Source organism: Poecilia reticulata, chromosome 20 (assembly GCF_904066995.2).
Source record: "Poecilia reticulata chromosome 20, P_reticulata-male-v2, whole genome shotgun sequence".
In the NCBI taxonomy this organism is placed as follows: Eukaryota; Metazoa; Chordata; class Actinopteri; order Cyprinodontiformes; family Poeciliidae; genus Poecilia; species Poecilia reticulata.
In genome coordinates this window covers 18,430,706-18,455,789 of record NC_088849.1, presented here as the reverse complement: position 1 = coordinate 18,455,789, position 25,084 = coordinate 18,430,706, and the positions used below count along the sequence as shown (strand labels likewise).

General features: G+C 40.6%; 1 protein-coding gene across 8 annotated transcripts in view; it reads left to right on the top strand.

Moving 5' to 3' along the window:
* cacnb2a (calcium channel, voltage-dependent, beta 2a) overlaps positions 1-25,084 on the top strand; it is a 71,224-nt gene that overhangs the window by 21,447 nt on the left and 24,693 nt on the right. Inside the window, exon 1 of one of the 8 annotated variants that reach the window (XM_008396704.3) lies at positions 2,471-2,618. The exons of 4 other annotated variants lie outside the window; for them this stretch is intronic. In XM_008396704.3, the coding sequence (XP_008394926.3) occupies positions 2,502-2,618 (117 nt within the window). In that variant the 5' untranslated portion in view covers positions 2,471-2,501. Of the gene's footprint in view, positions 1-2,470; positions 2,619-8,734; positions 9,055-22,852; positions 23,732-25,084 lie in introns of those variants that run through there. 3 more of the 8 variants (XM_008396709.3, XM_008396705.3, XM_008396710.3) reach the window with 3 other exon arrangements.

Sequence of the window (25,084 nt, the reverse complement as noted above, 5' to 3'; positions counted from 1 at the left end):
TCGGTTGAAACTTTTTGGGCCCAGCGGTCTACCCTTCTGCGACCCGCCCATCCAGCGCATCCACTTGTCTGTCCAATAAGCCTAATGACTCCGAGGACCACGTTTATAATCACCGGGGTGGGCCATGCCAGGCGGATTAGAACTCCAGATGGTGCTGTTACTGCCTGCCTGCCTGTCTGTCTTACCACGGATGCACAGCTGCAGGAGGTCACATGTTTTACAGCAGAAGTCCAAGCCGTTTGGCATCATTGTGACACTGCGACTGAACGTTGCTCCTAACTGCTGAGTGCTGTTGGGAGTTTTAAGGTGTTTGCAGGATGTGTGTGCATGTGGTTTTTTTTTTGTTGTTTTTTTTCTCATGCTGATTTAGATTGTCTCTTAAGGTTGAGTGGCCCATGTAACAGATGTCACGCTATCAAATTAAAGCTTAATGCCAAGCCAGATAAAGAATAACACTGCAGGGCTAACCGTGACACCACAGAGCTTAAACACTTGGTTGTGTGTCAACTTGAGTCCATGTCAGTGTGTGATCTGCCTCTGTTGAGACTCTTCGGTCGACTTCACTCTACTACACTGACTTGAAACGTACCATTAGAAGAGGTCTTCAATATGCTGACAGCTCACCTCCTCTGCAGTAAGTTTCATCTACAGCTGGAAAACCACTTGTATTTATTTAAGAGCTACTTGGCAGGCAGAGGAGTAGTCACCGTTATCGGTTTTGACTGGGAACGACAGTTTTTCTTTTTTTCTTTTTTTTTGTTTTAATAATGCCAGGCGTCAGATGTTTGCACCCCAGGGTCCTGGTACTGTGAACAGAAAAAAAAAAAAAAAAGCAGGGTTTGCATAATTCATGACAGTCGCTGCAGAGCGGAAAGACGGCACAGGTGTTCTGCTCGTTGTGGGAGAGCAAGCATGTCAAAGAAGAAAAAGGTAAAAACAAAAGTCATTTCTATGTAAATCTACAGCTTGCTTCTCTATCCAGGGTTTATCCCTTGATTATTCACTGTCTCAGTGATGGTTCACATCCTTTTATTGTGGCGTCTGTGCTGATGTTTGTGCATCACGATTAAGATAGTTAATGGATGAGGTCTGTTCCACAGAATCTACTCTTAGTGGACTTTTTGCCTGGTTCGTTGCTGCCTTCTTTCTGCAGATTGCTGTTGGTGAAAGACAATCTGCAGGATCGTCTTTCTGTCTTGCTGATGAGTTACTCGGGTCCGACAGAAAAAACAGGCTCGCTTAGCTAAACCCTCTGTTGAATCATTCAGAGAACGTTTCAGCTTTTTTTTCCCCCCTCTTTGTTCTAGAAAGCTGATGTGTGCTCTGGAAGGCCTTGTCGTATAAAGTCCTCTGCACATTTTAAAACTTCCAAAAGGATTTATTTTATAAAGACAATGCTGTAGACCCTGGAAGACATCAGAAATCATTTTATCCCCTGTAAACTTAGTGAAAATAGAGATCCAACTAAATCCCACCGCCAAAGTAAACCTTTTACCTCAGAAATGTGTTCTAAACACACCCTCAAATACAAAAGTATTTTTTGTATGCTGATTTCAGGCTTCCTTCTATTCTTAACCCTTGATGTGCTGAAAGACTGACAAGGATTTAAGTCTCCTTAAAGAAGCAATCATTACAACGAGAGTTGGGATTAACTGGACGCAAACAGTCACCTCTGCTTGTGAGCGATTTGAATTTTGTCCTCCTGATTGTAACAATAAGAATGGATGTTACTAAGCTGCTCAGACAGCTGGACTGTGTTGTTGCTTTTATTGCGTCCAAAGGCAACAGAAACGGACACGAATGGACAGTTTTAGGCATGACTGTTCAAACTTGGCTGCAAAATAAGCGGCTTTGTGAACATTTCAAGTGTTTGTGACTTAGAAATTGAGAGATTATTGCTGACTTTTAATGTGACATGAATCTTGTACAAGGGGTAAGCAGAAAAGGTCAGATAAGTGCATAGGCTCTGAGAACTAATACTTGATCGAAGCACGCTTTAAGTTTCAGCAGTCACCTTTTTGAGTTCACATCTGCCATTAGCTCTTGTGAATCTGATTAACCGTAATAAAGTTCAGCTGTCCCAGAGGATTTTTCTGACATTTTCAGTCTTTAACCAAAGCCACGTTCAGAAAGCTGATGAAAAGGCCGAAGCGATTGTCAGGAAATTAAATTAGGGCAACACAATTTCTCTTTTAAGTTCATTGCATTAATTCACGCTCCATCAGTCTAGTACATTTTATTAAGTTATCTCCGTCCTGTTTACTCAGTTACTCTGTTTTTGTTTTATGAAAGCGTTGTAGACCCACAGCCCGCTCCACCCTCTGCCTCCGCTTGTCCTGGTCCCATGCGTGACCGCATTGGTCACAGCAATTCCAGTTTGCCAGTTGGAGTGATTTTTCCAATGACTCCATGTGGAACAGCCGATGTGTTGATGTGCTCAGCGAGCGTGAAGTGACTCAGTTAGCACCATAAGCAGCGCTAGACGTCGCACACCGTTTTACATGTCAGCACTTCATAAGTCATCAAGTGCTCCCACCTCTGAGCTCATGATTTTCATTCCTGTTGACCTGCTTGACTTGCTTCCTTTGTCTCCGCGGACAAGACTCTTTTTGGAAAGGGTAAGATTGTGCCAAGTTTTCAGTTTTGTTTTTGCATTCTTTTGGAAATCTCTTGGTTTGTAATTCAGGGTGTAATGTCTGAGTGGTAGCCTGATTTCTGTGGGGAGTGACCAGCTTTAGAGCTGCTTTTAGCTCTGCTGTATGCAGTAGTGGGATGCCCTGTGGTGGAGAGGAAGAAACAGCCGTCAAACTCTTTAATTGTTCCGGGTGAAAACAGAAGATACAGCAGATGCGGCTTCCGTCTCACGCTCCGCTTCTGTTCATCTTGCTTAGCGCAGTATTTTCCATCTAATCTTTCTTTTACTCTTTTTACCTTCATTGCTTTCTTTCTTCATCTGTAATTAGAGATGCTCCCAGGACTCGGGCGCCCTGGTATGTGCTGGAACGTCAGTCTGATGCTGGCTGCCGACTCCAGGGTTTTCAGTGGGCTACAATCACATCCATATAAAGCCTGGCATGGTCCATGCAACTCTGATCTTTATTATGTTATAGATTTAGGTTATAATTTCTTTTTCTATAGAAACTAATCCCTGGAAGTCTGAAATATATGTTAGATTTTTGTTAATCAAGCACAATAAGATTGGGAATTTTTCTGTTCTCTCCGTATCGCTTATCCTGACAAATAATTGTCCATCCATCCATTTTCTTGCACCCTTGTCCCTTGGTGGGGTTGGGAGGGTTGCTGGTGCCTATTTCCAGCTATCGTTTCGGGCGAGAGGCAGGGTACACCCTGGACAGGTCGCCAGTCTGTCACAGGGCAACACAGAGACACACAGGACACACAACCACACAACACACACACTCATACCTAGGGGCAATTTGGTGAGGCCAATTAACCTGACAGTCATGTTTTTGGACTGTGGGAGGAAACCGGAATACCCGGAGAAAACCCACGCAGGCACAGGGAGAACATGCAAACTCCATGCAGAAAGACCCCAGGCCGGGAATCGAACCCAGAACCTTCTTGCTGCAAGGCAACAGCTCTACCACCTGCGCCACTGTGCAGCCCCTGACAAATAATTGTAAAATGTCTAAACAAAACACAACAAATTTTCCATCTAAAGTAGATATGGACTCATGTGAGGGCCTTATGACATGACAGTCATTGTCTGATTGGCTGCAGAGCAGTTGTTGGGACCAGGGTTTCTGGCTGTGTTGTGTATGTTTGGGTTCTTTCTAGTTTTCCCAGCTTCCTCCCATAGTGAAAAAGCCTGAATGTTTTTGGGTTTTTTTTTTTTAAGTTTGAGAGTGTTGATGGACCAGTGAGTACCTCGCCTCTTGCACAATGACCACTGGAGATGGGAAGCAGCTCTTTTATCAGGCCATTAAGTGCTGCTCTATAGAAAAAATAAGGCATAATATTTTGTGCAGGAAGCACATTTACTTAAAAAAAACATTACTGTAAGCTATTCTGTATCCATTATTATAACTCTAATCATCTTCCCGTCTTGCTGCTTTTGCAGCAGTATCAATAATTGATGCTTTTTGGCTTTAAAACGAAGCAATTGCTTATATAGTTTAACCTGTCAGGTTAAACTATATAAGAAAACCGACCAACTTCTTATCTTTTTGTATGTCTGATCTCAGCACTCTAAAGAAAAGTAGGATAAGATGATAACTTCTTTAGTCAAATGATAACCAGTTGTGAGCGATTATTTTTCCAGACTGAAAAAAACAAAGATCCAGCAGTACTTGAAGGCTTCTTGGAGAGTTTCATCTGTGTAATGGCATTCTTGGCAAAGCATGACCCCTTTGGAGAGGCCTTTCTTGATATTTTCTCAGTCATGTATTTATAGTGCTCTTAAGCCTTTCGGGGATCTATTTCAGTTTACTAAGCATTGAATCCATGTTACCATAGCACCTTTGACAGAGAGCAAAACCCTGTTTATAGTACTGGACAGTCTCTGTCGCTGGCAACAAGCCATGTAAAAATCTGTAAGCTTGATTTATAATTTTAGTTGTAGACTAATGAATAATCCTGTGTGGTTTATCACATGGGTTGTTTATTTCAATAGCAAGTGGTGGCTGTAGTCTCTGTTAAGCTGGGCAATATAAAAATACATTCTTAGTGTAAAGTTATCTTTTTTTATTGATCTCCACTTTCCGTCTTCGATTACGTGCCTCTGAGTGGTGACTACTGAACTGAGTCTGTAGCGGAAGGACTTATTTAAATACAGTTGATCCGCACTTATTTACATCTCATTGCTTATTTGTTGATTTTTTTTTATTCCTGTGGAACTTGACTCTAAATTATTTGCAGAAAATTTGCCAATTTGCATTCTGTTAACTGTATTAAAAGATGCACCTTGGAGAGCTGAGATACCTTGGTATAATACTATTGGCTGACATTTGCAAAGCTGCCAATCCAGGTAGAGCCAAGCCAGTGCACACTCTGCGTATTAATGCATATTAAGGGGACTCAGGTTTGTACAGATTTTAGCTATTTGCAGATGATTGTGTGGTACCTCCAACTCTTTGACCGTTTCCCTCTAGATTTATTACATTGTAGGAGCAACGAGACACAATCTGAAGTAAAAGTGTACAAAAAGACCATTTGTAGTTTGATGATTAAATCATTTAGAAATGGACCTTTAATTTAAACTTTACATGACACCGGACTTCAATTTATTTTGAATGAACAGAGTACAGGAAGATTGTTTTTTGTATTATACTCTTTACATTTTCAGGTATTCTAAAACTGAAAAGATTAAACATCTGTAATCATTAACAAAACAAAAATGATAAACCATCAATCTTTTTCAAAAGGATTTTATATTTTACAATGCAATAACCTGGATAATATTTGCGGGTTTACGTACAGTGAGAAGGTTCTCAATCTAATGTTGCAGAGATGTAAGATTTTTGTATTATACACACTGCTGTCAATGAAGTGTTCACCACCTTGCAGATTTCTTCGGATCTTGTTTTTGGTGACACTGAAATGTTCCAGATCAAATAAATGTTAACATGCGTGATTGTTTAACCATTTTCATTGACATCGACCATCAGCTTTAAAGTGTTGGTGGCTGGTGCCGGTGAGTCTTTGACATTGCTGCGGAGGAACTTTGGTCAAGTCTTCTTTCAGAATTAATTTAACATGATCATATGTATATTATTGAGTTTTCAAGCATGAACAACTTGGTTAAGTTGGATTTAAAAAGCCCGACTTTGAGTAGGCCAGTGAACACAGCATTTGAGCTTAAGGCAAATGATCTGCCACAGACCATCACGCTATCACTGGAGTTAATTACAGTTAATTGGTGACTGTGTGGCGTCTTATATGACTTTGTATTTTTATGCTTTTTATGATGTGGAACACTTTGAACTGCCTTGCTGCTGAACTGAGCTTGGTTAATTCTCACTGTGACACAAAGGACAGTTTGAAATATATAATGAGTTAGGTTTACATAACTTTTTTCTGTTAAAGTAATTCTAAAATCAGTTTTGTTTTTACTTAAGTTGTCTTCATCTAATGTCTCAACGTGTTAGATGATCTGTAACAGAAAGAATCCGTATGGGGCAAATTCTTCTTTCCTGCACTGTATGTTCATCAGATTTTGAATTAGTCAAAAAATAAGAGGAAACCGACTGGAATCAGACTCAAAATGGAAACAAACGTACAAACATGACTTCTGCTTTCTGCATATGATGCAGAAAATGCAGTGGCTATCAGACCGTCCACACAATAGTCAAATGTTGTTGTGTAACCTCTAGATTTTAACAAAAACACAGCTAAATGTTGTATCTATTGTCTATTTTACGTGTTAAAGTCATTGTGGGGGCGGTCACTGCTGGCAAAATGTTTTACAAAAATATTGCCTGAATGTAAATGTAAAGTCGGGCAATAAATAACTAATTTCTTTATAATGGAGTGATGACCAGGTAGGGAGCCATGTCATTTGCTTCACAGAGTACAAGGTGACTTTGTAATTACAGGAAACAACTGTTGGCAGTTTATGGGATGTCATATTGATTCCCTCACATGGTCCAATTACTGTAAGCTGGTATTGTAAGCTACCGATGTTTGTCTGCGTGTGTTTGTCAGTGTGAATGTCTGATGACGTCACTGCGTGCATGGACACTGATCGATAGGCCAAAGGCAGAGCAGTGACTGCTTTCTGAGCTGAATGGACATTGATCTGTTCAAGCCTACTGAGATGGCAGAAACGCTTTTATATTGTGTTTGGTGTAACGTAAGCTGGGCTGTTGGATCAAATAAACTCCTGGTCGTGTCGGTTGTAGCTGCAGAAGAATGACAAACGAGCCATAATTTTCATCTATCATCCAAGAGAGTGAATTTATCTTTCGTTTTTACAAAACGCATTGAAATGACTTCTGTTTTATGGAAACGTGACAGACAGAGACATCAAACCAGGTAATGGAAATATCACAGTTACTTTTTGTCCTGTAACTTTAATGGAAATTCACAGAAAAAAATGGGGAAAAAGATTAACTTGAATAACTTGGAAGCAGGTTTTTTTTTTCTTTATAGTGACATTAATGGTTTATGTTCTACTAAGATACCCCTAAATCAAATCCAGTGGAACTATTAGCCAATGAGCTGCACTGTTGAGAGGTTGTTGGATAACTTCTTTCGAGAACAGAGTTATGTGGAGCATTATGAAGATGCAAGAGGCAGGGTTAGGTTTTAATAAGAGGTCAAAACATGGCCGCTCACCTAAACTGTCCTGCCAGGTAAAGAGAGCATCATTTAGAGAAGTGACAACAGGACTCTGGATAATCTAGACAGGACAACCAGTCTCGCACTTCGCAGGAAGGGCGGCAAAGAGATATTTTTGTAAGAAAACCACAAAAAATCATGTTTAAAGTTTGCAACACAAAGCATGGTGCAGCTATTTGTGAGTGACTGTTTATTTTTGTTGTTTTTTTCCCCCCGCATATCTGATTTGCATTAAAACTGGAAATAGTAGAAAAGTAGAATGTTTTCGACTTCTGCTCTGATCAAATACAATAAGGACTTGAAACATTTGCTACGGTCAAGCAGGGATAACAATTCATCAAATTGCACGCGCCACACGCACGCACACACACACACACACAACCTGATGCTAATCCTCAGAGAGGGGCTAACCCTGATCAAACACAATATAATCTAGGATTTATGTTGGGCTGCCCAGAAAACATTTTTCTACAAATCTGGGTTTAGCAGACAGTTGAATAAAGCTCAGCAGCCGGGCGATCGTACAGGTCGGACGAACACAACGTGTGTAGATTAGTTTCCTCCAGAAACTTTACTGCTTTCTTCAGTTGTTGCTTCTGTTTTAAAACCGGAACACTTGGATTAGCTAGGGTTACATTTTTGGAAACTCATGACCAAAAGAGTTTCGCTCGTGTTTTACTGCCTCTGTAATATTTAGTGTGTCTCCCTGCATCCTCTGAGCAGCTTTGATTTCAAAGCACAACACGGTGTCTGATCCCAGATCAGAAAGATAGATCTAATCTTCCAAGTAACCGCTACATTTGTTAGATGCAAGCCAGCTGCTCTGTCTCTTGATTACTTACCCGTCCCTTTTATATGCCTGTAACGTTAATAGAGGAGCTCGCACTATGTAAATGCGCTTTAGCTCTCCCCGAGAAACATTACTTTTTAACCTCGAGTCAAACACAAGCAGGCTGATGTGCCATCAAAACGTCCGCACAGACGGGGTTTTGCTGGTTTTCATCCCGATGATGATGAAAGCAAATATGGCATTTTTTCGATCTAGTGGAGATAATTACTTCCTGACATTTCGGTCTCTGCAGCCATGTGTCGACACAGTCAGCTCAGATCTTTCAGGAGCCTCTTGAAAGCAAAGGAGAACACACATAAACTTTGCAGATCACACGCTCAGACATAAAAAGCCACTGCAGCTGCTTTTGGTGTTTTCTGGAATTTTCAGGCTGGCCCCATTGGTCGGAGATCTTACTTCCTAACTAGCAGAGTGTGTGTGTGTGTGCGTGTGTGCGTGTGTGTGTGTGTGTGTGTGTGTGTGTGTGTGTGTGTGTGTGTGTGTGTGTGTGCGTGTGTGTGTGTGTGTGTGTGACAGAGAGAGCGTGTGGGTATGTGGGAGGAGAGAGGGGCAGAGGGGGCTTGTTTTTTGTGACTGGAGGACGGTCGCAGTTCTCCGAAGGAGTGCTCCTCCAGCGTGGGAAAGACGGTTGACTTTGCCTCTGCCTCTCAGGGACTAAAGTAGGCCAAAGAAAGACTGAGGGGAGCCAACTTTCCTTCTCCGGCTAAAACTTTCTATGCTTGGGCTGCTCGGGAAGAGCTGTTCCCCGCTGGAGCTGGGGTAGGAGGGTTTGTAGGTGCGAAGTATTCCGGCTGGCTGGAAGTTCTTGCTTTCGGACAGAAGATGAGCAGTAGCTGAGGAGCTTTCTCCCTGCCCAGCTCATTTGGCTAGAAATGTTTTACTCTACGAGTGAGGAGTCAGATCTGGTGAGTCTGTTTAAACATATGCTAAACTTTTCGGAGCCCCATTCCTGTATCGTTTAAACAAAGAGGGAGGGCTGGGAGTGCTGGAGAACGGAGGGCATAAATGCAGGATTTAAAGAGGCAAAAATGGTACAAAGACGATCTTATTTTCTGGGAAAATAGCAAACCTCCAGGAAGATGCATTTTGTGAATCTCCTATCGAATAAAGTTTTAAGACAAAGGCATCCACTGGGAATCTGTATGAGCTTGGATTGGAGGAAGGAGCTTCAAATGCTGAAAGGAGAAAAAGAAAACACCCAGGATACGTTTGACTAGACCGGCAGCGAGCACGAAACCTGGTTTAGCCTCAAGACTTCACGTTCGGAGCTGAAAGGCACAAAAATCCAAGTTTCTAAGCTCTGTTGGCGTAAATAAGCTGACACAATGTCTTCACTAATTCAAGTTATTCATATCCTGTTTGAGAAATTGCATTCTGTGGTTATCGTGAGCACTTCTATAAGTAAATAACCCATGAGATAAACATAAAACTATGATAAAAGCTCACAGAAAATCCATGCATTTATGATCAGGCTTACATTTCATTTGAGGACTCCTAAAATAATATGGATTTTTTTTTTTCATAGGGATTTCCACATAAATGTTACACAATTATGTTTTGGAGCAAGACTCTTATTACAGGATATAATAAATGACAAATTGTCTTTGCAAATGTGGAAACTGTGGCATGCATCTGTATTTAGCACCCCTTGAGTCAATATTTTGTAGAACCACCTTTCACTATAATTACAGTTGTAAGTCTTTTGTAGTGTGTCTCTTAACAGCTTTGCACATGCAGACAGGAGATCTTTGCATGTTTTTTTTCTTCACAAAATAGCTGCAGCTCAGTCAGAACGTGTTCAGAGAGTCTGTGAGCATTAATCTTCAAGTCACGCCACTGTTTAAATTGGATTTAGGTTTGGACTTTGACTGGGCCACTGCGGCCATCCAATTTGCCAGATGGTTTGCTCAGTGGTTGTTTTCCTCCACACGTAGCACGTAGTGTGTAGACACAAAAGCTTAACTTTGGTTCTGTTGGACCAGATTGTCGTCTTCTATGTGACTTTTCATGGCTCTCATCTTGTCACTCTAACATCCGATTTGGGGAATGAACAACTAAAAATGGACTTGTTAACACATTACGTTTGCTTAAGTTGTTGATCTATGTAGCTTTCAAAGACAATTGTTTGCACTACTGTCTCAGTTACTGCAGTGGAGTCCTCCCTCTGATTTTGGATATTGCACAGTTGGAAGGATTTTTGCTCTTACTTTTTTTTTTTCCTTTTGGACAGTTGTCACGATGCATAATCAACAAGCAAAAAAAGTATTGTTTTAACTCTCTCTCTCTCTCTGCTCGGCTTTCTAACCGTACGGCCAGACAAATTTAAAGAGCAGCAAAAGCAGATGAGGTGGAGTAGTAGTGCTTGCCAAGAACTGATGGTGTCATCCAGGATGTGCTGTAGTGGAATATTGTCTCTGCTGCCTGATATGGAGTTTTTGAAAGTCATGAGACTGCCGTACAGAAACCGTCTTCACTCTTCAGGCATGTTGCAAGTCTGACTACAACTGGAGATTCTTCCCGCCCACAGAATCACCCTCCACAATGACTTTTTGAAGACACTTGGATGATAAGAGTAATGACAAAATTAAATTTCCCCCTTTGGGATAAAGAAAGCACTTTTTGAACATGTCAGATAGAAAATTGAGTGGATAGACGAAATTTTCCCCAATCAATTTGGACTCGCATTCCACAGGAAAATCCATGAATAGGTGAATCTGCGAGGACTGAGCCACAATTTTTATTGCATAAAATATGGTACGATGCACTGAAGTTAAAAGTTGTGACTTGCCACAGTGTAAAAACGTTGAAGAGGAATTTGTTATTTTGCAAACTGTTGTAGTTGATTAAAATGGACTTTATAATGTTTCAGTTTTCCATTGTGCACATCTCCTGCTAGTTGCATGCATAGTTTCCTCAGCTGACTTGAAGTTGGACCTACATGAGACAAACCACTTAACGTATGGCTCGCTGCTCCTCATTAGTTCCTAAAGTATCAGTTGCACACAAAAGCTAGTTTGGTTATACACTCCTGATCAAAATCTTAAGACCAGTCAAAAAATTGCAAGAATTTGCATTTTGCACTATTGGATCTTAAGAAGGTTCTAAGTAGAGCTTCACAATGTTAAAGTAAAAAATCAGTGCAAGAGACGAGAACTTTTGAGCAGGGAATTTTCTGAAAACTGCATTTACACTCAAACAGGATTTTTTCAGCTGATCAAAAGTTTAAGGCCGTAGACTTTAAAAGCCAAAAGCTGTGCAAAAATCTGGATTCCATGTCATTTTCTGTCAAGTCTTTACACTGTCAAGACCTCCTGATGGCAAAAGCAAAAAAAGCTCAATGACTTTGAACGTGGTAGGATTGTTGAGCTGCATAAGCAAGGCCTCTCACAACGTGCCATCGCTGCTGAGGTTGGACGCAGTAAGACATTTTGCATTTTTTAAATGATCCTGAGGGTTATGGAACAAAAAAGTCAAGTGGTAGACCCAAAAAAATTTCACCAGCTCTGAGCGACAGGATCCGATTGGCTGTCCGTCAAGACACGGGACGATCCTCTACCCAAATTAAGGCCATTATTGGTTCTGACTGCAACCCAATAACCATCAGACGGCATCTGCGAGAGAAGGGCTTCAGAAACAAAAAACGTCTTCAAAGGCCACGTCTTCTTCAATGCCTCAAAATTGCCTGTTTGGACTTTGGAAGGGTTCACCAAACAAGGGACATTGAAAGGTGGAAGAAAGTTGTCTTCTATGATGAGAAAAAATTTAACCTTGATGGTCCTGATGGCCATCAAGAACCTTGATGGCCATCAAAAATCATTAAAATCACCAATGACCTCCTTATGGCAGCTGACTCCGGCTTGCTGTCCATTCTCATCCTACTTGATTTGAGTGCAGCGTTTGACACTATCTGCCATACCACCCTACTCAACAGACTTTCCTCTATTGGCATCACTCAGACTCCTCTAAACTGGTTTAAATCATATCTCTCTGGCCGCACTCAGTTCATTCGGATCAAAACCTTCTCTTCCCAGCCTTCCTCTGTCACATCAGGAGTTCCACAGGGATCTGTCTTAGGGCCCCTTCTCTTCATTATTTATCTCCTTCCCCTTGGCAATATTTTCCGCAAGTATGGCATTGATTTCCACTGTTATGCGGATGACACCCAGCTCTATGTTTCCAGTAAGCCCGCCTCCAACCTCCCACCATCTTCGCTTACTGACTGCTTGACTGAAATAAAATCCTGGTTCTCCTCAAATCTGCTTCAGCTTAACAGTGATAAAACAGAGGTTCTTCTCATTGGTACCAAATCTACTCTGGCCAAAATCAAAAGCTTCAGTCTTGTAATTGATAACTGTCCCGTTTCTCCCTCCCCTCAGGTAAAGAGTCTGGGTGTCATCCTTGACAGCACCCTGTCTTTCCAGTCTCATATTAATAACATAACCCGCTCGGCTTATTTTCACCTACGCAACATCAACCGCCTCCGCCCCTCCCTTACTCCCCATTCCACTGCCATCCTTGTTCACTGTCTTGTGACATCACGCCTGGACTACTGCAACTCCCTTCTGTTTGGTCTCACCCAGAAATCTCTTCATAAGCTCCAACTGGTCCAGAATTCAGCTGCCCGTATCATTACCAAAACCCCATCCATGCACCACATCACTCCTGTCCTGCAAAGACTCCATTGGCTGCCCACCAAGTTCCGCATAGATTACAAAATTCTTCTGTACACTTTCAAGGCCCTTTACAATCTCTCCCCACCATATCTTTCAAATCTTATTCATATTGCCATTCCCTCTCGCTCCCTCAGATCATCCTCCTCAATCCATTTCACTGTCCCCTCTGCCCGTCTCACCACCATGGGGAGCAGAGCTTTCAGTCGCTCTGCTCCCCAACTATGGAACTCATTACCACCATACCTTAGAAACATAAAGTCATTATCAAATTTTAAAACCGAACTCAAAACACACCTTTTTAGATCTGCCTTTTCCACATGACACAATTGGTTTGCCTGATTTTACATAGTTTTTATATAGATACATTGTTTTGTTTTATTTATTTTTATCTACTTTTACTTGTTACATTTTATTTGTTTCTGTCACAGTTTTTTTATTATTGTACGGTGTCCTTGAGTGCCAGAAAGGCGCCTTTGAAATAAAATGTATTATTATTATTATTATTATTATGGTCCTGGACCATCAGGACCATCATGGTCCATCAGGTCCTGATGGACAAGCTGGGGACAAGCTTGTCTGGGGACACTGCTTGTCTTGGCAAGACAAGCAGATCCCACCTGAGATGTTTTCTACCCGGCACAGTGGTGGGGGTGCCATCATGATTTGGGGTGCGTTTTCCTTCAATGGAACAATGGAGCTTCAGGTTGTGCAGGGGCGTCAAACAGCAGCTGGCTATGTGGAGATGTTGCAGCGGGCCTCCCTCATAACTGAGGGCCCTCGTCTGAGTGGTAATGATTGGGTTTTCAACAGGACAATGCTGCAGTTCACAATGCCCGCATGACAAAGGAGTTCTTCCAAGAGAATAACATCACTCTTTTGGACCATCCTGCATGTTCCCCGGATCTAAACCCAATTGAGAACATTTGGGGTTGGATGGCAAGGGAAGTTTACAAAAATGGACATCAGTTCCAGACAGTGGATGCCCTTCATGAAGCCATCTTCAACACTTGGAGCAACGTTCCCACTAGCCTCCTGGAAACACTGGATCAAGCCTAGACGATTGTTTGAAGTCATCAACAAGAATCGTGAAGCTACTCATTACTGAGTCCTTTTTTTTTTTGACACTTTGATTTCTGTTTTGGGGGGCTTGGGTTTTTTTTTTTTGAGCTATGGTCTTAAACTTTTGATCAGCTGAAAAAATCATGTTTGAGTGTAAATGCAGTTTTCAATTAATTCCCCGCTCAAAAGTTTTTGTCTCTTACGCTGATTGCTTCTTTTAACATTGTGAAGCTCTACTTAGAACCTTCTTAAGATCCAATAGTGCAAAATGCAAATTCTTGCAGTTTTTTAACTGGTCTTAAGATTTTGATCAGGAGTGTATATAGGTTGTCCTCATGGGTCGCTGTTCAAAGTGTCCACATATCTTTTTCTGTAAACTAAGGTGTAGCTTTGTCAGCAAGCGCTGTGAAAAGGTCACTTGATTTGATATTGCTAAATTTCAGGAGGTGCTTGTAGGATGAACTTCAGTTTGGGCCTTGGATTGGACCTGCTAAAGTTAAGCATTCAACAAAAATCAGCTGTTCTCATAGTTGTTAGAAACAGGTGCTCACATCTCAATAGGAGTCTTAAAAATTTGTGTTTTTAATAAACATCTAAACAAAAAGCGTTAACTTTTGAGATGTAACTGGAATCCTGTCAACCTTTGGCTGGCACATTAACCCGTCAACGCTATACTGTTGAACTCTCGTTGCAAAGCCTCAACATTTTCTAAGCTGCAGCTCTGGTTTAAAGTTGCTGCTTAGTGTTGTTATCAGTGTGCAGAAAGTGAAAGATGGAGAACTGTTTTATTACAGACAGATCTAGTTAGTGGACTGTTTATTTTTACAGTCATAAGAAGCTCGTTCTGCTCTTTGAGCCAGTTCTCATCAATCATGCGCTGCCTGCCTCACACAGGAAGCTGTCTGAAAATTGCTGATGCAAGCACAAAGAAAGCAGCAACTGGAGTTTTTTTTTTTTTTTTTTACGATGTCTTGATTGGCTCTCATCCTATTACTGCTCTGTCTATCTTTGCACTGAGAAACCTGAAAAAGAATGGACAGCTAGTTAACCTGATCTAATTGAGGCAATGCTGCACATTTCCATGTGCATTTGGCTTCACTTGCACTCAAGCACTGAGTTTGAACCCCCCTAAACTTGGCTGTTTAGCATCTGATTGGTGCTTTTGGAGAACAAGTATGGTACCCTTTTCAGGTTCGGGGTTATTGGCCGCAAAGAATCAAAAATGCTAAAATTTCTCATCTTCTCTCGGAGCATCCCAGCTCGCCATTGTTGTTTAAATGCATATATTTCATTATACTTTGCTCCTAAGAAGCCAGATTTTCTTGCAATCGTCCTTCTTTTACTTTTGAACATATATAACAGATTAAATTTTGCAGAGATTACAACTATTTAATTTTTAACTATTTATTTAACTATTTAATAACACAAAATATTATATAATATAATGTTTTATTTCTGTAATTATTAAAAGCTGTTACCTAATATTTGAGAGAGAGAGAAAAAACAACTCTCACTACAAATACAACATCAACTAAAACACAAAGCCTCTTCAGTCTCTTAACATGGAATAGTAGTATGGAATATTCACTTATCAGAGAATTTTGTCTCTGGCCATCATTTGATTTCTTGTTGAATCTCCATTAGTCTCGTTTTCTATCAAAAGTTAATTCGTGCAGATATTTTTGAATGCTGATAACCTTGTTTGTTCTTCTCAGACTAAATAGGTTTAGTCTGGAAGCTAAATAGCCTGTTTAGTTTCCAGACTATTTCCAGTCTCCGTGTTGGTTTTTGGTCCTTCCCAGCTTGCTTTAAACTACAGCAACACTCAGTAATCCTGTCAGGTGACAGATTACGTGATGATTCTCATATTTGATATACTGGTTTATGTAGTGCTGAGTAAACACTTCTGGAGGGACTGTCAGTCTCACCTCAACATCTGCACAGCATTGTACAATACGTCTTTACTAATTTCTTTCTCCCGTTCTTCCCTTTCTCCTTGTGCAGATGCACCATCAATCTGTTTCTCTTCCCCTTTCTTGCTCTCCTGCTTTTTATTTCTTGCACTGTAAAAAGTTTAGTAACCAATTATTGTAGCAATGACACGTCTCTCACACTTGGCTGTCATGTCGGCTGCCATTGTCTCCTTCTTGACGAAGGAGACACTGTTTGTAATTTAATTGACTTTGCGCTGCATCAACTGAAGTGGCAGTGATGGACAGATGGCAGGAAAAAGAAGAAGCTTTAGTTCTTGCCAGCAATGAGTCACTCAACGTCTGAAGCTGCTTGCACACTCGCTCAGCCTATTGTCAGCTTGCTTCCGTCAGCTACAGTGTATCACAATGATCTCTAGAGGCTTTGGCATCAGTAATGGCATGTTTTAGACAGCTATAATAAAAGATGCAAAGCAGAACGTGGACTGACCAGTTTATATGCTGTCTTTGAGTAAAGACTAGGGCAATTTTTTGGTAAATTTAACAGATTGTACTCTAGTTATTGTGTAATACTCATGTTATTCTTTATTATACTGCATAATGCATTAAAGTACCCAGATACTCTTCTAATCTTTTCATATTGTCTTTAATAATGTTTCTTCAGGCTTTCTAAATATCTTTTTTGGTCCTCTTCACTCGCTTTCTAAGCCTTATCCGACCTTTTACTGAGGAATTTTTTTGTTTCGCCTCTCAACTCTGATCTATGACTCAGCCACTCAGTCCTGGTCATTTTGCTCTTTCGTCACATTGTATTTTTGCATTTTGATCTATTTGTTGACCCAAGACTGAGCTGTTTGTGCTTCTGACTAACAACTACGACTAACTAGAAGTTACTCGTTGTTATTTTGGTTTGATAAGGAGTCAAATGGTCTAAACCGGCATCTGGATCAAATCTTCAGAACGTAATATGCAGTTAAAGTAAGAGTGAGATTTGAGGAATTTTTATGAATAATCTCCACAATTCTTCAAAAATACTGAACTACCAAGAGAATTAAACTGATATGCAAAGGTTTAGTACTTGGATGTGATACCATACTTCATTTCCAGGTATCAGATAGGGTATGGTGAAAAGTAGAAAGCAGGAGTGGATGAAATAGTGAAATAGTGATTCCTGGATCTAAAATAGATTTTTTAATTGCCGAAAGGTCAAATCGAACAGGAGACTCAAACTTGGCACACAAACAGAACTTTTTCACATTTATTTGGGAAATAACCAAATTTTGTTGCTGATTATTATAATTTTTTTGTGTTACATAGTAATGACAGATAAAAGAGAAGCAAGGAATAGCTTTACTAGATTTGACAATATATGAATGTAAGGACCATCCATTACTTTTGCATGTGCTTCATATCATAAACTCAACAGATGCAACTGTGTGTTATTTTATATGAGCTAGGAAAAGAGATAAAAAGAATAATATGGACTAAGTACAGAAAAGTTGTCTTTTATGAAATATTTCAAGTTTTGTATAACATCTTTACTCATTAGGATTAATTGTTTTGATGCTTAAAACTGGTTTAATGAAGTTTCAGTTTCACAAATGCAATAGAAAATATCAATACAGTCAAAAAGGTATAAAATATGAATTTTTTTTAATATTGCTATTTTGAAATGATTGCACTTTCATTCATTTTTTTCACTGAGTTTTACATTTTAAATAAAAATAACTACAAATATTACTGTATCCTAACCACTGACAATCTAGAAAACTATTTACAGATGAGATATAAATTATTTATATATCTTCACCTCTTATGGTTCTTATTGCTTTCAAGCACTCGATTCTTGCTAGAGGAAGGGTTTCACTTTCTGGTGTGAACTCTGTAAAAATACAGTTAAATTATGAATCTTTTTCTATATATCACCACTCACCTTTGCTGCTTCTATCATCATACAGATCAAATCTACGGGGAATTTTGATCAATCTTGTCGCAGAACTAAATCAAACGGCTCTGGCTGAGCTCACGGCAGTAAACAGAGGGCATCAAGTGGGATTTGAGGAAAATACGTCAGTGGCTAAATGCGTAACCATCTTCCTCTGCTTGCGCAAAACCAGTGAGTCAAGAACGTCAAAGCTACTGGGAATACTGGGATGGAAGTAGCAGAGAGAGGGAGAGAGAGAGAAAGACAGAGGAGAGAATAAAAGAGACGGGAATGGAAAAAGGTGAAATCAAATAACAGGAAAAAGGAAGGTAATGGAGGGATACTTAAATGACAAATGGCATTATTGAGAGTGCAGCTTAGAGTCAAGTATGTAAGGTTGAATAATGGACCACACACGGAAACAACCTGAACTTTTCTGCGCGACTGCAATTTTTTTTTTAGTGGACTTCTATAAAGCCATGATAAAAGTGACTTAATGTGAATATGGGAGCTTTCAGGCAATGAAGGGGTGTGCTGCTGTAGCTGCTTCAGCCACAGTAAGTGATTATGTCAGATAGAGGAGGCTGCACAAGCTGACTCAGGACCTTTTCCTCCACTCTCGCTATTACAGCTGTGATTTGTATGTTCTAATGTAGTCATCACCATGCAGTCGCTCCATGTAGGGGTCGCTGGTGGTCCTGGAGAGCCGACCTCTGCTTAATGAACCGTGATTAACAGTGGAGACTCCAGGATCGTTACCTAAAACCTCCTTGGGTGGATAGAACATTTTTAATAGTCTGGTACAACCCAGCACCCACTCTGGGTTCATTCAAGAAGAGAGTCCTTGTTGTAGTTCCTAACCACATGACAGATGCTTTAGAGAAATATATTTTGTTATTCAGAAACCATCAGTTCCCTCACAGAATAAATTATTTAAAAAAGAATACAATATACAAATACAATTTAAATATGAATTTCTGAACTTGTGTTTTTGGAGTAAAAATCGTATCTCCATTTTGCCCCAGTACATTGTGAGTTCATCATTTACTTCCTCTAGTTCACATTTGTTAAAAAAACATTCTGTTCCTATATCCATATTAATCTGTTCATTTCTAGTTGTAGGGAAATATGCTGATGATTTCTAAAGATAAAACAGTCATAAAAATGTTCCAATCTCACACATCAATGCAAAGTTTAGAGATATATCAAGTTTTAAATAAAACCAAAATAAAATCTAACTCATTTTAAAGTCCACACGTCTAAATCAGGACTTCAAAGCTGGATGTACTCTTCTATTTATCATTAAAGCTGCAGCATGCTTTAACAGCACTGTCTGAAATATCCCCTGTGGTAATCTCAGAATTGATCATTTTGTAGATGGAGTGAGAAGTTCTACTACAACCATCATCTTGATAGGAAACGTGGGTGAGCTTTATATGTAAATATGTAAAGCGAACAGATTTCTCCTCCCCCATATGTTGGACTGTTGAAACAGTTTGTCTGCGAGCGTCATGAAACGGTTGCAACCTTTGGTTTAAAGGAGATGGCAACTAATAGTTGATTTATCATGGTCAGTATGACTGTTGTTTTTGAACTTTTAAGTTGACTAGTTATTGCTAATAATTCTTGTCAGAGCCAGGGAATAAAGTAAAATGTCTATATTAATGCCTCCATCACTTTAGTGTTTTGATTTAAAGTTTTTACAACAAGCCTTCATTCACCAGACTGGTTTAAACACAGAGAGCTTTTAAATCTCTGGGTAAGGTGCTGGTTTGTTGCGTCTCCAATCGACTGCTCTCTTTACTTCCTTGTCTTTATTTTATAAATTGCCATGCGGCGTTTGGGTTAAACTGTTTCCACGGATTCTGGTTCAAATCCTCATTTTTACCAGGGCAAGTTATGACTTGATGAAACCAAAACTGCCCTGGCGTAGCATTCATTGGAGTCAGTTAATTACATTTACTTGTACTAAAATATGGTTTTATCACAGAAAATAGCAAGTCAGAAAGTTTTCAAATTGACATAAAATATCTGACAAGGTGAAAACAAACTGATGCGTGCTTGGAAAAGAACTAAAACTGCAAAAGTATTAGATTATGAAAAGGACAAAATAATCACCATGTCAGAAAGAATCAGGATATTGCTGCTTTTCATCAAGGGCTGAAGTTTATATAGTTTTCCAAGTTTAAGTTAATAGAAAAATGTTTGCGCAGTGAAGCAAAGAATCAAGAAAATCATTGGTTATCATCTCTTTTTGGCCACATATTTTTTTGTATCTAAACAAGCCAAAACTGTAACATTTTAGCAGACGATAAGATAATTAGTTTGGCCGTAAATTTCATGGTACATTATCTAAAAGCATTCAGTTAAATTTTACCCAGAATAACAAATATCAACCTAATTACAGCATTAGATGAATGTCATGAGATTCCCTGATATAACTTCTTAGAAGGACAGATTTCTAAACCCGTTTTAACTCATTTCAAGGAGATGTTTTTCCCGAATGCAAAGACTGTAGAGATTTTTTTTCCTGGTTATGCAACGCTGAAGAAGTGGCAGCAAGAACCCTTCATTAGCAGAATTAATTCGAGTTTTCCGAGAATCAGTTTTATGGAGGTTTCTCGATACCAGCTGCTTCAAACAGAGCTCCGATTGTCTCTCGGCCTGAAGAAGACCTAAATGTCATCATACCACTGCCGTATCGTTATTAGCGGGTTTTGTGGGAGTGACGCTATGCTGTCGGGGTCAGCACAGCATCGGGTCAGGAGGCCTGTAGTGTCGGGTCGCCCCGGGTCCTTTCTGTCGCTGTGTGTTTTTGTCAGAGCTGCCAGCAGAGTGCAGCCTTCACAGACGGCGTTAACGCCCTCCTCTCTGGTCCGGAGCATCTGCGTCCTGCCCTGAGAGCAGCGGTGGCAAGTGTCAACACGGCACATCAAAACATGTGCGACATTCGGACAGAAGCGTTGGCTTGTGGAGTTCTTTGACGCCGACATTGTTGCGTAGAGCTGATGCTACAAGATTTCTTGCAGACATGATTTACTCAAGTAGTCATTGTGACTTTAATGTAACTTCTTTAAGATATTAGACTGTCATCATTTTCCGTCCATACCAGCTCACCTTTAGAAAAAAAAAAAAACGTATTTACCCACATTTAATTGATATAATTTCCTTCTTCATTAGCTTGTTTAGTCTAAAGAAGCTATAATCACACATGTTACATTTATTGATGAGGACAACATTTATACTAAAATGAAAAATCTTTACTTATTTTAATGAGCAGCAATGATTAAGACAGAAACATTAGGTTTCTTCAGAATATTTTGACAAATGTTTCTGCAGTATTGCCAAATATTTTGTGTTTTTATGTGTGAAACAACTGCCTGTCAGATGTAGTTTTCACTTATTCATTCTCCTGTCCTGATCTCTTCTTACATGAAGGCTCTCTTGTAGGATAAGAGAGCTTTTGATTAAACAATAAGTTGTGTAATCAAATGAGCTGCACTCAGGTTACTTAATAATGTAATTTAGTCTTAATTTACACAAATATGTGAAACTTTTGCGGCATCCGGCCTGTCACAATCTTTCCTTAGTTTTACAGCATCATCGTAAAACTATGTCAAATCTTTGCTTTGGTGCAACCGATCGATGTCAAAATCACAACAAAGTTTTCATGTCAGCAGTTAGAAAAGACTGTTCCTAAAAATGTTAAGATTTGTTTTTACTTTGTTTGAGACAAAGATTTTCAGGGAAAGTAATTTTATTTCATAACGGAGTAAATTAAAGTTATAATTTCATATACAAGAGGTTGGCACATTTGGTTGCATTGTTGCCTTGTAGCATGAAGATCCTGGGTTTAAATCCAAGTTGGAGATCTTTCTCTCTGTACATATTCTCGGCACTCAGACTTCCTCCCATAACCCAGAAATATGACTTTTAGATTAATTAGCCTGCGACGTTAAAGTAATTATGTGTGCAAACCAGAATCCAATAAGTCCCAGGATTCTGGTTTGCACACCAAAATCCTGGTATGCAAACCAGAATTCTGGTACCAAGTACAACATGAACTTTTTCAGATGTCGTCATTTTTTATGTGATGGAGCAACACAGAGTCACGTTTTATTGTCACATTAAAACTTATATTTAATCAGTAGAGTCCACTTAAGTGTAATTGAAGCTCAGTATAAACACAGCTGTTGTGTGAAGGCCTCAGTGGATTTTCCTTAGAGAGCAAACAGCATCCTGACAGCAAAGCAGCACAGCAGACAAAGGACAAACTTATGGAAAAGTTCAAATCATTTTATACAATTTGTCAAGGTTTGAACATATCTGAGAGCTCTGTTCCGTCCATCATCTGGGAAAAAAAGGGAGCATGGAAGAACGTCAAACCTTCCAAGAAATGGCCGTCCGCCCAAACTGGCAGGACACTAATCAGAGATGCAGGCAAGAGGCAAACTAAAGAAAACAATTGTTAAGAGAAAGAAGGAAAGTACTGCCAAATTATAGAAAATGTGGAATAAGGTACTCTGCTCATAAGAGAACAAAAGGAAACTTTCTCGCCTAAAAGTGACAGCTAGAAGAAAATAAACAATATTACTCACACTAAAACATGGCAGTGGCAGGATAATTCTGGGGGATGCTTTTCTTCAGCAGAGTCTGGGAAGCTGGTCAAAAGTAACTGGAAGATCAATTAAGCTTAAATGCGACGTAGTGCTGGGAGAAAACCATTTAGTGGCAGATAAAGTCTCGAGACCAAGGCAGAAATGAACTTTCTGGAGAGAAAACGACACTAAACATGCAGCCAGAGCAACAAGGAATAATCTTTTGGTGTTTATTGGTGTCCTCGGGTGTTTATGTTAAAAAAAGTTTTATTTTTCTTCCACTCCATATCTATGCTCCTGAAATCACAATAAAATACATTGAAGTTTGTTGTTTTAACATTAAAACCATAAAGGAGTGTCAATACTTTTGCAAGACTGACATTGGACATGCAACAAAGGACATTCTATATCTATTAGTGCAAAAGAAACTCAAATGTATGCACTGTTGACTCATGACCACCATTCATACAGAACATGCAGTTTCTAGAAATGATTGCTGCAGAGACACGAGGAGCAGATGGACTGACTGTGTGAGGGGGAAAAAAAAAGAAGAAGAGAGGTGATGGAGGAAAAGGGTTGAGGTAGAGAAAGAAGAAATGCTGAAATGGCACAGCGGAGCTTGTAAGAAGGAGTCGGGAAGAGACACTCTGACAAGCCAAGTCACAGCGTGAGAAAGGGAGAGCTTGCACCAGCAGTGGCAGCAGCTTCATTATCATCGGCGGGAGAGTCGGTCACATGCAGCCACACCGGGACTCTCGCAGATGAACCGTCAAGCGTCGCTCGCGGAGTAGTGCGAGGCGCCAGCGACGCAGCAGGACGGGGAAGCTTGATGGAGGGGATGAGGAGCATCGCTGCCACCTGACTCACTCTGGGAGTCAGCCTCAGCACCTGCAGCGGCACGCCGAGCTCTCCCTCCACCAAGGAGTCTGAGGCAGACGAGGGGGAGAGAGCTGCTGAGATTATGCGCGGGGCAGCGAGCTCCAGCGGATTCCCCATCTTTGCCAACAGCGACAGCGGCGGCAGCAGCAGCAGGGGTAGTTGGAGCTTTGGCTCTCCAGACGACAGCAGAGCCAACTGGAGCTGCAGCAGAACAAGGAGCTCCGACTCTGAAGCTATTTATTTATCCGGGGATGAAAGCAGCATTCGCAGCCCCGGCGTAAGAGGAACCAGCTGCCGATGTAGCCACAGTGTTGAATGTACCTGTAGCCAAAGCAGTGACAGCTGCTGCAAAGCTGGTGCAAAGGACACCTCAGCGGTGCAGTTTGGTTTAGTTGTAGTAGCAGCAGGGGGGGGCAGTGGCTCAGGACACTGAATGACCAGTGTGGCTCATGAAGGCCACCTGGATCCGCTTGCTGAAACGAGCCAAAGGAGGTCGAGTCAAGAGCTCCGATGCCTGCGTAAGGAGGATTTTCTACCGTTTATGTTGTGAAAGTTGCTTCTGTGCATGCATTCGTGTGTAATTCGTGGAGTCTGTGCTTTCCCCGTGCATCCATCGCCAGCGCGAAGTGTTGGGGTTCAGCGTGGCGGTGTTGTGACGATGAGAAGTTGTGTGTTGGTATCAGTTATGGCTGTCAGATTCTGGGCAGAGCTCCAGATCACCTCCATGCGACCCACTGGGACGGCTGCTCATGATCACGTCTCTTATTTAAAGGTGACACTCGAGGGAGGCCAGGTGCGCTCACCTGCATCTTTCGCAACCAAACATACCTCGCAAGCAGTAAATTTCATTTCACTTGAGTGTGGCATCGTAACCTTGAGCAGGTGTTAAACTGCCGCTCATTGCTTTTCTAATCAAATCTGATTAGTAAGACTGGATCTGTTTGTTTTTTATTTATCTCTTCTCTGTAGCAAAGTGGGGAACATGAAAGACATTCAGATGATTGATGAGCAGCAGGGTTTTGCGTAAGATGGAGGGCGTGAATATGACCCACCTTGTTCTGTCTAGAACAACAGCACCTCCTGGGTTGTCTCCTTTGCATAAGTCAGATGGTGCAAGAAGAGAGGATGAAGTGGTATGATCTTGGTTTGGTAATTCTAATCATGCACAGATTGAGGGGAGGCTATTTTTAACTCAGACAGCAGAGTGTAATGGTGCAGTGAGATGAATGAAAGACCTTGTGTGAGTGGCTGCCACAGGAGCGTGCAGGTAAGGATAAAAGGTGCACCGACTCCGCTGGATGAAAGACGAGCTGCTTTTATTCGCGGTACTTGATGACTGTCTTAGAAAAATGAAGGGGTGTTCCTCATTCACAAACGGAAGCTCTGTGCCACATTATTAGGACGATTCCATTCATATTTAAGTGTTTACACAAACCTTGAAATAAATTAATAATCTAGTGCAGAAGCGTAATCTCACACAAGAATGTTTAGAAACACACAGCTGTTGATTTGAATAAATGTAATTTATTGGAGGGAAACAAATCTCCCTTCAAGAAAGAAATCACCAGTGCAGGAAGGTTGTGAATTTTTTTTTTTGAAGAACCCTTTTTTGTCAATAAGACAATGAATTGTGTACCATAAAATTTTACAATGTTAGAGCCAGGGGTGAAAGTAAGGGGATACGGCAGGGTACTGCGTACCCCTAAAAGATTTAGCTGGGGTACGCAGTATCTGCAAGAGAGGGGAGCAGCAGTCTGCTGTAAAATAAAATGAATGGGTTCACTGTGCAGCCGTGAGTGATTAGTTTTTCAAGAACAATCTAAAACACGACTTAATCAGTTAATAAATAGCTTTTTTCTCATTTCATATTG